Source organism: Lissotriton helveticus, chromosome 6 (genome assembly GCF_964261635.1).
Source record: "Lissotriton helveticus chromosome 6, aLisHel1.1, whole genome shotgun sequence".
Classification (NCBI taxonomy): Eukaryota; Metazoa; Chordata; class Amphibia; order Caudata; family Salamandridae; genus Lissotriton; species Lissotriton helveticus.
The window spans coordinates 179,571,798-179,584,270 of NC_136067.1; the positions used below are offsets into that span (position 1 = coordinate 179,571,798).

The following is a 12,473-nucleotide window of genomic DNA, read 5'->3' on the forward strand; positions in this document are numbered from 1 at the left end:
GCAATTCCTATCAAATGATTCCTATGTTAAGATGCTCTTGAAACATGAATGTTTCACTCAGTATTGCTTGCTATTAAATGCTACTGGACATAAAGTTGTGTGGTATGTTTTGTCCCTAACTTTATTTTTTATTTCTTTCGAAATAGTTGTCTCTTGTGCCTGGTAAGCTCTGTTAACGTTAGGCATTCATACAGTGTATATTGCTTGATTTATTTTATCGTGAAATCCAGTAATTCAAAATATATAAACAAAACATATTTTTTAATGTAATTTGTCACTGGTGCACCTGAAATATCAAATCATTGCAATCCACACACATGCTGAAAAAGATTAACTAGATGATTATTGATTAAACCATGCATCCTTAAATTCACATTTCTCAGTGCATGTCACATTCTTCCGATTGTCTTCATCCTAACTGATTATTCACTTCACTTCCTAGCTTGCAAGTTTTCCTCTCCCTCACATATATGGTTCACCAATCCCGCAGATCCTTGTGTGGATGTGCTGCTTTTCACTTGCCTCTTTCTCCCATTCTTTCCGACAGGTCTTCACTGGTTGGTGATGTCCTTCTGGCTTGCATCTCAGCAGACTGACATTATTAATAAGGCCTGTTACTGGAAGGTTTTTAATATCCTAGTAGGCGCAGTGTATATTTTCTGCTACATAAACCTCCGTGATGGCACATCCAGATGCAGGGTCGTCATGTTTTACTCAGTAAGTTGGCCTTGGTGTTTTCTCTATATGGATACCATGTATGCGTTTTTTGAGACACTTGTGATTTTCATTTTCAAACACTGGCTTATTTCTAGTAGTATATACGCCAATAAGCACATGGGCTCCTTCAAGCATCGTAAGTAGTAAGTTGCTTAATCATTCAGAGATAAACAAATTTGCCCATATGACCGATAAAGTGTTATGCAGTCTTCTGAGTGCATGACACTTTAACGGTCATATGGGCCAAGTTTGTTAAAAAAAAAAAATGTATTCTTTTTATCTGTCACATTGATACAGATGCTAGATAAAGTACAATATAACAGAATATTTATGTTCCAATTTTGCAATTTTTTTGTATTTAAGACTATTAAATCTACTTGAATCATAAGAAAGGTGTTACATATGTGAACAGTGCAATACACAATGATGGTATGAGTCAAATGTGCAAGAAATAGTGGAATTCATTTGAACCACATATAAAATTAATGACTATCAAAATGATTGCAAGTGCATGTGAAGTGTTCCTCAGTTTAGGTCTATCCCTCTAGCTGTAATAATCAGGTAGGAGTTACAATAGTCCAAAGTTATAGTGGCGTCATTGTTTGAAACTAATTTTATGATTCATAAGATATCAACAACATTTTAAATGTAGCAGCCTTACAGAATGAGAAAGAAGTCATGAGTGGAAGTATCCAAGGGACTTGGGAACTACAGAAGTCAGGTCCACTTGTGAAGAAGACTAACTTTCTTAAAACTGGAACAAAGGTGTGACAGTTAATGTGAAGCACATGCTAATATGTGAGGCATATGGATGGAGTATCTGTGTAAGATAAATGATAGTGGATTGCTAAAGCTCCATAGGCAGATTAGTTCCATCTATATTTTCAGTAAGGTATGTCAAGAATAAAATCAACTTATTGATTCGGGATGAAAAAGGATTAAATCACTGACTGGCAGAGCCTGATAAACCATTTAATAGAAAACAAACTGGAATAATTTAGAGGCGGCTTAGTCTAGCTGGAAAAGGGGGTAAAAACATTGTGACTCACCAGGTGAAGGTCTGACACCAGGGTGCCACCCATTCAGGAGACAGCGGTATGTACGAGGACCTGGGTCCAAGTAAAAGCAAACAAGGATGCGTAAAATAAAATGATAAATTAGGGAGAAGCACTGGCAGAAAAAGCCACATTCTGTAGCGAGAACCAGAGTGGGGACAGCCGCACAGACCAGTCGTTGGCCTTCTGCATCCATGCTCGGCAAAGCAATCTTAGAGAAGAGAAAGCGTCAACAGATTGATACCAACACTGTCTATACAAGGCCTTGTGCCCTGAAACCCGCCCTCTTAAAAAGCAGGTGATGGCTGACAGGCGTCTTAAAACAGATACCACATACAGATATATTCTAGGGAATTACTGTATTCCAACATTTGATTCTTTAGATATTTTTTAGGTGGATAGCTTACTATCGAATTGGCTTTTCTGTACTTGTAAGTGTAGCATCCTTTCAGCAGGAGATCTTCTGTCGCCTTGGTACCAAGAGACTGGATACAGAGAAGGCTCTACCTCAGTGCTTAATTTGTAAACAATGAAGTGCCGGGGCTGAAAATGCTGCCAAGGAGGCTGCAGCCCACTTCTACCTCCGGTGTGCCCAACTTTCAACATCCGCACTGCCTCAGTCTCTATCCTGTAACCATTTTCTGTTGTCTGTCCCCTAAGACATGCGTTTTACTTCTTTACCTACACCGACAGATGAGTGCGAAAACAAAATGTACACCAAATGAAAATTCTCTTTTTGAACATTTTCATCAGTGTGGTCTGACTGGGTTTGTTGCAGGTCAGGAGGCTGCATGAGCACAGCAGGTCATGTCGCTGCTAGTGCTGCTGTAATTAGTTTGGTCCAGTTATGACGACGGCATAGGCATCCACTGCTCAGCTTGCTCTGACCCTGCCTGCCACAGCAGAAGCACTGTCCCAGCCACAATGCTGCAATGTCTGTGAGATGTGAGAATGCCTGTTGCACCTACTGGGCTCAAGCACACACAGCAATTAGCATGCTTGTAGGCAGCACACGGAAACTACAGGTGACTCCATAGCGCACAAAAGTTGCGGTGGGCCACCTCCACATCAAGCACGTTGAGAATAGTAGCAATGCAGGGCTGCAGGCCCCCACTACAATTATCCAATGGGAGGCTTAGGCTCAGGCAATGGCAGGGGACAGCAGACTCCGGGAATAGAATGCAAGCCATTCGTTGATGATGACTTCTTGGATTCATGACAGGTGTGACAACATCACTAAAGTGATGTTACATAATCATGCCTGCCTGAACAAATGTATGCCTGCCTATGAAAACATACCAGCCCTTCACCATGCAAGGTATGTGGTTCTTTTTTATTTTAAATTGGGCAATTAATATTGAGACCACCACCTGCATGACCAAAAATCGTAGCCCCGTCCCTGTGAAAGAAGTGCCGGTGCTGAGCACCTGAAAGCATTGCTCTACCTCCAGGGCGTAACTTCTTAAAACTTGGAACAATTGGAAGTTTGTGTTTGGAAAACATTAAAGTGGTGTTAAATTTTCAAGATAATAGCATCTACAAATGATGCAGTCTCTTGATACCCTAGTATAAATTATTCAATGCCTGGGGCAGACCGGATTGGGAGCAAAAGCCTAATTATCCTCAAATTCAAGACCCTAGTGTTAACTACATCAAATACAGCCAGCGTGTTAAGACTGCTCTCAAGATGACATGAGGATTGCAGACAATAATACATGCCAGTGGACATCTGCCATTTATGAATGCGGATACACAGCCCTACAGCACAGTCTCAGATGGCTTTCACATCTTACAATTATCCGTTTCTTTTTGCTCAGGTCAAGCTTCATCAAGCCTTTTTGGCCAGGCTGGCTCTTGGGTTTATGCAGCCACCAGAGGGTTTTCTTGCAATGAGACGTACATCTAATTGTTCCCAGCCTACAAGCAAAACTGCAAATCAAGCCTCAGTAATTGCACCCAGCAGACTGACTTTTGTTTTGAACAAAATGGGTGGCACCCTTCTTTTTTAGGTCTCGGACTAGGCAGCGCATGCGCTGTCTCGTCAGAGAGATGCTGTATACAGTATAGTGGGGGAAGCTCCACCCACCTTCCAGCCTTATTTTTTATTGGCTTGAATCAAAATTCCTGCATTCTCATTGGTGCTTGGCTTCTTAATCCCGCCTCCTGGCGGCCATGTCGTCATTTTTATCCTTACGAGGCTATCAGTCCCTTTACTAGAAAAACTGTTTTGTTCCCATGCCTCTCATCATTCCCTCCTGTAGTCTGTCACCACAACCAACCCTCCTCCTCCCGTTAGTGCCTTCTTTTACCCCCGCACTTTTGTGTAAAATGCAATAGGGCTTGCGTAAATACGAGCCCTATTGCATTTTCAGTGCTTGTTTGGCGTCTCATTGGTGGGCGAATTCGCCCTCATTGTCTCGCAAGCGCGCAGTGCCTTACATCGAGCGCATGTGAGACAGAGAGGCAGAGACCGCACAAGCAGTGAAGCAGGACGAGGTGAAGCGCAGCTTTGGTTCGTTTGCCTCTCCTGCTTCGTAGGTGGAGACAGAAGCAGCGCCCCAACAAGAAGCACTAAACGGATTCCATTTGCAAACCGTTCCTGCAGCGTTTCACATTATGCCATTCAGGCACCAAATGGGTACCTTTTTAATATCCAGGTTTGTGATGTTTTTACATTTCTGGGGGCTCGAGGATAGAGTGTGGATTTGGCCAGCCATATGGAAGCTCTGCCCTATTGGCCTCAAGCTAAGCCAGAGATAGGCACCTGGCTAGAGCTTTCGGTGACCCTCCCACTTGTAAGAAAAAGCCAGATACGTCCTATGGCTTTTGAGAAGGCACGAGTCTTACACATGTCTGGTTGGCTCAAGAGTATCACGAAATCTGCATAACTCCCGAGTCTGGACAAGGTGTCATTTCAAAGGCTGTACTGACTCTTTTCCATCGCTCCCACTGCAGAGACCTGATAGTTGGCTCACAAATAAGTGGAAGACACACAGTACCCCATCACGCCAGGAAGACACACAGTTCCCCACCACGCCAGGAAGACGCACAGTTCCCCACCACGCCAGGAAGACACACAGTTCCCCACCACGCCAGGAAGACACACAGTTCCCCACCACGCCAGGAAGTCACACAGTTCCCCACCACGCCAGGAAGACACACAGTTCCCCACCACGCCAGGAAGACACACAGTTCCCCACCACGCCAGGAAGTCACACAGTTCCCCACCACGCCAGGAAGACACACAGTTCCCCATCACGCCTCTCCGGCCCATCCTGGTCCTCCCTTTTGCCTTGCGGGGTCGTGGATCTTGCCACTGACTGACCCGTGGGGCCACAGGATACTACCATTACCTCGGCAATTTCATGTGGCCTCCTGGAGCGCGAGTCACCGATATATGTGCTACGTCACCGATTAACACTGCTCGGGTGATGTGGGAACTGAAGAGTAGTCATAGCGGGAGACAGAGGAGCTGTGCTGAAAGAAGGTACACACAACATACCATACCTTGTGGCCTCTAAACTGGCCGAGCCTACACCCATGTGCTTCGAAGCCGCATCTTGAAGCACCAGGTGCTGTCTTGATTCTTCACAATACCCGGGGCTTTTTGTGGGCCGGTTCCTGCCTGTGCTCAGTACCCCCCGTTTCTAAAAAGCAGATCCTGAAACGGGTCCCTGTCGGGCTCTCATTTTTGCCCTCATCCTTAGAGGGGAAAAAAAACTTTCCTCTGCAGCAAAATCACCCTTCACTGGGATGTAACTTCAAAGAGATGGTTATAGTTCGTTCACAGTCTCATCATTTTAGAACTGCAGCATTTTTCAATATTCTACACCGAAGCCCTAGTTGTTGCTTTTTTTTATCTTATGCAAATAACGGTCATTGACAAAGCCAATAGTCCTGGCTTACTGTAAGCGTAATGTTACTTGTATTGCATACCTGGATGCAATGACAGAAGCAGCAAACTGCCAGTCAGGCGGCACACTCTGCTACGCATATATATATATACCATCCTGGATAACTTAGTACAGGAACATTCTTCTCATACGCGAGTTTGAGCTATTGACATTGTAAACAACAATGCCTTTTATTTTTGTTTTGGATTTTAAAACATAAATAAAAGGCATTGCCGTTTACAATTGCCAATAGTTTAAACTCGCGTAAATCCGAGACCTATTGCATTGCAAATGCTTGTTTTGTTTCTTCCTTCTCAACCACCACGTGTCTACGATATAAAGAGTTTCCTCGATAGTAACCAAGTCCTCCATAGTTTTCTTCTAGTCCATAATAGAGACAGTCACTGTCTGAGCTCTGAGATCTGAGATCTTTGCTGTTTAGTTTGCTGACTCCAGTCCCATTATCTGTGATTTACTGTTTCACAAGCGATTAAAGCATAAACGATGCTTTTGGAAAGAAGGATCTGCAATGAGGTAATGCACACGACAAACAGCACGAAATGAAAGTAGTGTCTGTACCTATTAAGCAGTTTAACATTAACGTAAGGGGCCCAAGTCAAATACAGGCTTACTGATCTGTCGTGCAATAAGCACCCTGAGAATTTATTACGGTTCAGTGCTCAAAGTGCTTGTTGTTGTTTAATTTTTATATTAATTTAATCTGACTCCTTTTAGTGTAGTATGTTTGCTTGTTTGTAGGTATGAAACCTCCTTTCACGACCGGAGATCGGTTTAGTTTCCTAGGAAGTGCATCCTTTTCCGTATTTTTCTGTTACTCCTGTAAACTTAATTTTTAGGTCTCGCGACCTATCGATGCGCGCATGCGCATCGAGCGGAGCGAGAATTCAAGCGGCGAAAACATCATGAAACCACCAGCTTTTTTGCTGGCGTTTTCATGGCGTTTTCTTGCCGTTCATGTGAACCACGTGAGCAACATGCACGCGCATTCACGGCCAGGGCTTCTCCTCCCCTAATTATTCATGGCCGGCCGCAGGCCGGCCGTACTTTCACTTTCCCGCTTCTCCTCCCCTAATCATTCATTCCCGGCCGCTCACAGCACATCAAAGGGCTTCGCCCAGCGTGCGCTCTGCTTTCTCTCCCCAGCCAGCTTCCCCCATCCCTCGCACCCCCTCCTCCTTCAGGCCCCCACCATTTGCTTCCTGCCTCAGCAGTCGGTAAGCCAGCTGGCGCTTCATGCTTTTACTGTAATTTGCTTGCAGGTAAATAAATTTTTCACTTAAGGTGTGCGTTATTTTAGCAACAATTGCCTGACGGTGAAAGACTAACAAAAAAGAATATTTTTTTTCTTTTAGCCACACCTTTGATTCCCATCGCCGAGCTTACTGACCCCCGCCGCATGACGCTCTCAATCTGTTTCCATACTTTAATGCACTTCGAGCCCTGGTTACAATGAAGACAGGCACAATGAGCACAGAATGCAGAGACCGATGTAGCTTTCCATCGCTACTGTGCAGTGCAAGATGCAAATCAGAAATCGAAGGCAAATGTATCTCAAATACTTTCACACACTTTAAACGACACCCACTGCACACATCTTTCTATCGGCAGATTGACAGTCTTAACTGCAAAACAGCTTGACTCCATTTTCGGCGCACGTGGGTGGGATACGCGCCTTTCATAGAGTTCCCGCAGAAACATCGCTATTAGCATCACTGCCATTAGCACTCCTTCCCCTGCTCCGGAGTACGCGGTGGCTCTTAACATGGCACTGACAAAAGTCCCCTGTGGCTTTTCTGCCTCCGCCGCCCCCCAAGGTGGTTGCATGGATGTCTCTGAAGTGCAATCAGTGTGTTGGGACCCTGTTACAAACGCTCGATCCATTACCTAAATGCAAATCGTCATTAGTTCTTACTATATATCCAAGAGGATCCGTACATATCGTAGGAACACGATGAAAGACGGCAGCATCAACTCTTACTGCACTGCCTTGCTTCTCTGGCACCTAACAATAGAACGGAGGGCCATTTCCCTGCCCCACACCTTCATGCGAAAACCGATCCAAATTCCATCTGCACAAACATTTGTCGATGTGGGCACCAACAAACCTGATACAGCACTGTTAAAAATCAGACAGCAAGACACCACAGCTGTGACCTTTAAAGAGAAGGATCCCAACAGGTGGCAGTGGCAAACAAGCATTGGCATAGCCAATAGGTCTCGCTTGGGGACCTTATAAGTATTTAGTTACAAGGATATTGTGCTGCAAAACAAAATACTTATAAGGTCCCACAAGAGACCTATTGGCTATGCCAATGCTTGTTTTTAAAGGTGCAAAAGGATTGACATAGTTTCTGAAATAAAAGAACTTTCTGAAGAGTGCCCTTTTTATTTCACTGGTGGCAAAACAAAAAATTTGTGGGGGGAAGAGTGATTTGTACTCTGCAGTTTGCAAGGATTCATGTTTTACTTTCACACATGCATTGTTTTTTCGGCATGTGAATTTTTGCAGAATAGCCTGATAATTTTCACTCTAATGGAACCCAGCCAAGTTGGAAATGTTGACTTGCTCTCTCTAATCTTACTGCTTGCGTCGCTTTCTATGTACAATGGTATTGTACAGAAGAAGAACAAGAAAGGTGTGTGTTAAATTTACTTCTTCCAAAAACTGACTAAGTCCTGTCCAACCTCTTAGAATCACAGTGCAATTTCATTTTTCATTTTGGACATTTGTAAAGCGCCTGGAAGTACGCCCACCGGCGTGTCCCCGCGCTATGATAAGTGAGAGCTACAGTCCAACCACCCTCCAGAGACGCCTACCTACTGAACAAAAGAGTTTTAAGTTTTTTCCTGAAGATGGTTTCGGACGGTTCCAATCGCAGATTATGGGGTAAGGCGTTCCAGTACTTGGCAGCCAGGTATCTGAAAGACCTCCCTCCCATTCGTGCTTTTCTTACTCTTGGTACCATCAGAAGACCCGTGCATGAGGAGCGGAGATTACGCGTGGGCTCATACCAAGTCACCAGGCTCCTAAGCAAAGCAGGAGCTTTACCATTCAGAATACGATGGCATGTGGAAAGAGTTTTGAATTCCACCCTGCTTGCAACAGGAAGCCAGTGAAGTGCCTGGAGCGCTGCTTTGGAGGGAGATCTCCTAGGGAACCTCAGTACCAGGCAAGCAGCTGCATTCTGCAGCACCTGGAGGCCTTTCCCGTGGCACCCAGATACAGCAAATTGCCGTAATCAAGGCGGGATGTCACCAGGGCATGCACCAGCGTTCGGCGAGCAGTAATAGGGAGAAGATCTAACACCTTTTTTAAAATTTTCAGAACGCCGAAGCATACCCCAGCCACTCGGCCAATCTGGGTGTCAAAGGTCAGGCCAGCATCCAGCCACACTCCAAGATTCCTAGCCTCCTGACATGGAACTGGAGTTTCCCCCAAGCAGGGAGGCCACCAGGCCGACGACCAAGCAGCAGGCGTCCCTCCCACAACTAGCACCTCGGTCTTGCTACCGTTGAGTTTCAAACAGTTGGCGGACATCCAGGTTAGTTCTTTCATGCAATCCCTGAAATTGTCCGCCGCGAGACCGGGGGTACGCGAGAGGGAGATAGCCAGCTGCGTGTCGTCGGCATAGGACACTAAGCGCAGACCGTATTTTTCAACGATTGCTGCCAGAGGGGAGACATAGAGATTGAACAAAGGTTGGGCTCAGGGAGGAGCCCTGAGGCACGCCCTGGCCCAGCCCAATCTCCCTCGAATAACAATCACCCAAACGAACTTGGAAGCATCTGTCAGTCAGGAAAGATCTTATCCACCCAAGCACCGCTCCTGAGACTCCTCCTTCATTCAGACACTGTAGCAAGATGGAATGTGCCACAGTGTCGAATGCTGCGCTAAGGTCCAATAGGATCAAGGCCATAGTCTGGCCTTCATCCACACCCTGTCGCAGAGCCTCTACCGCCATAAGAAGAGCTGACTCCGTCGAATGCCGGGGGCGGAAGCCAAACTGAGAATCGTGGAGCAGGGAGGTTTCGTCCACGAATTTCATCAGTTGAAGGTTCGCTATTTTTTCCGCTACCTTCGCCATATATGGCAGGAGGGAGATCGGGCGCAAGTTCTCAAGTTTTTCAAAACTGACATTCGCTTTCTTTTGCAACGGGAGTACAATTGCTTGTTTCCAAGCAGCGGGAACAGTCTGCGTCTCGTAAGAGGTGTTTAATAGATGGTGTATGTAAGGTTCAAGAACATGCAGACTTCCCATCAGTCGTCTGGGCGTAGTAGGGTCCCTAGGTGAGCCAGATTGTATAGACCCGCAGATGCGGATGAGATCCTCAGTCGGGGGGGTGGAAAATCTGGACAACTGCTGTTTCCCCATTACCTTAGTTGTTCCAGAAGGCTTAAAATTCTGAATTGTCTGCTGAGGAAAGGTGGCGTAAATTGTTGCTACCTTTTTAGCAAAGAATTCTGCTATGCGGTCGCAACGCTCCACCGTACAGAGTTCTTCAGGCACCGCTGCAGGCTTCCCTACCGAGAGTGTTTTATAGATTAGGAACAATTCTTTAGTGGAATTTTCGGCTTCCTTAATCCTACTGCCAAAATACAAAGTTTTGGCTTTCCTAATCAATCTATGATAAATACGCCTTTTAGCTGTGTACTCTACTTTCGCATGCACAGTGAGGGCTTTCCTCCATTGTCTTTCTGCATGCTTACATACTACTTTGGCTGCTCGCACCTCATCATCATACCATGGTGCCGTGCTCTGCACCCGGCCACCCACTCTTGTTATGCCGAGTGGGGCCACCCGGTCCAGGGCCTCCGTGATAAGCTGATCAAAATTGGTGTTTATGGCTTCCACTCCCACTCCCCCTGGGTGACCTTTCTCAGTGAGCACCTGATTGAATTTGGTTTGAGAAAAGTTCATCCATCTCCGTCTGGGATGTTTAAAGACAGACGGTACCACCGGCAGAGCTCCCTGAGTATGAATCAGAAAGGGTATCAGGTGGTGATCTGACCAGGGGATGGGGACGGGGTCAAGAACTTCTACCTGTTCCCAATTAGCGAAAATGGGATCCAATAAGTGACCCAGTTGGTGAGTGGGCTTTTTAACTTTCTGCTCAAAGTGAAGTGCTTTCATGGCTTGATGGAATTCCCTGGCTGCTTTATCTACGGGATCATCTAAATGGAAATTGAGATCACCCAGTACCAGATATTTATCAACTCGCACTGCAGCCTCAGTGACGCCTTCGAGTAGGCTCTCACTGAATCTCGCTGCAGTGCCAGGTGGCCTATAGATCAGTAGGCCCTTCAGAGTGCAGTTGTGTGAGAAGTTGGCCTGATAGGTGATGTTTCCAATTCTGGAACCACCTATTATCAGACCAAACAATCCCTTATGGTGTCAGGTTGTAAGTCAACCTTGTTAGACAAGCTATCCTAGGGGTAGCATGGACTAAGCAGCCTAAAGGCTTAACTTAAGAGGTTGTGTTAAGCGAGCTGTTTTACCACATACAATCCTGTAATCTCAAATGAAAGGACACCACACAAGTATATATTATAAAAATATATGTGTTTATTACTAAAAACAATCCCCAGTATTCTTTATGAATAAAGGGGCACAAGCGTTAAATCAAAAGCACAGTTTAAACATACAAGTTGCACAATTATGGATGAGGGCGGGTGGCCACTCAAACCATATACTAAACAAGTGGTATAAGAGATACCAATCGAACAGTGGTTAGGCCTAGGGCCTAGGGAATCGCTGGGAGCAGTCAGGACAAGCAGTGCTGAAGTCGGGAGAGGCCCACGGGATTCGGGAGCAGTGCGGAAAGCGCACGCATGCACCAATGTTAACCAATGGTGCGTAAAAGTTACAAAGTTAAAGTTTAAGGACACTTCCGCTGAACCTAGAGGAACAAAACTTAAGACACAGACCCTAGAGATGTGTACCAGTGTGGGAACACCGGCGGAGCAAAGTTACCTCACCCACAGGAAGCGGGTGCACAGGGTCGAAGTTGAGTCGGGTTTCGTCACGCAGGCTCTTGGTGCTTGGAGCTGAAAGGGCTGCAGGCGGGGTGAAAGAGAAGTGTCCGGTGGAGTCCAAGGGTGGACTCGAGTCGAAAAGTACCTGAAAGCAGAGGGGACAGAGTCTGGGTCACTCAGCAGTGACCAGGGTGGAACCAGGACGGAACCAGGCACTGTCGGGCGCAATCAGGTCGCTGTCGAGGTGCTTCTCTCCGCTGTCACGTGGGCTCTGGGGCATCTACGACGTCCAGGAGCAGGTCACGATCTGTCCCACGCAGGCTCTCGCCGTCGGCGCTGTCGGCTTCAAGATTGGAGCAAACAACACTTGGCAAAAGCAATCCACGCGGAACCGGGAGATTGCTTCTCACTCGGTTCAGGAGGGTCAGAGTGGGGGCTCCTTTTCAGGGGAGCTGGTGCAGATCTGGAGCAACCAGATTCACAAGTCGATTTCAAGTTTTCGTCGGCACAGGGGCCACTAGCCGGCTGGCAAGTGACCAGGCCAACGCGTTGAGCCAAAAGTAGCAGAAGGGCCCCACGCAGCACTCGATGAGTGTAGAGGGGTGAGCTTCGGTGCAAGAGTGGCTCAGGGTTGGGGCTTCTCAAACCCCGGTGTACAGCTTCGAGGGTCACTCGTGGGCTGCACAGTCAGCGTCTCGTGGTCAATTCAAGATGGCGTGCCCCACGCTTCCGGTCGCCTCCACGGGTCTCAGCTCTGCAGGGACTGTGGATCGGGCTGTTGGAAAGCAGGCAGGCTTGATCTCGTCGATCTCT

At 46.5% G+C, this 12,473-nt stretch overlaps 1 protein-coding gene across 2 annotated transcripts in view; it reads left to right on the plus strand.

Annotated features, from left to right (window-relative positions):
• XKR5 (XK related 5) overlaps positions 1-12,473 on the plus strand; it is a 239,582-nt gene that overhangs the window by 204,180 nt on the left and 22,929 nt on the right. For both annotated transcript variants that reach the window (XM_078647583.1, XM_078647584.1), the window contains exon 5: positions 548-717. In XM_078647583.1, coding sequence (XP_078503709.1) covers positions 548-717 — 170 coding nt within the window. The remainder of the gene's footprint in view (positions 1-547; positions 718-12,473) is intronic.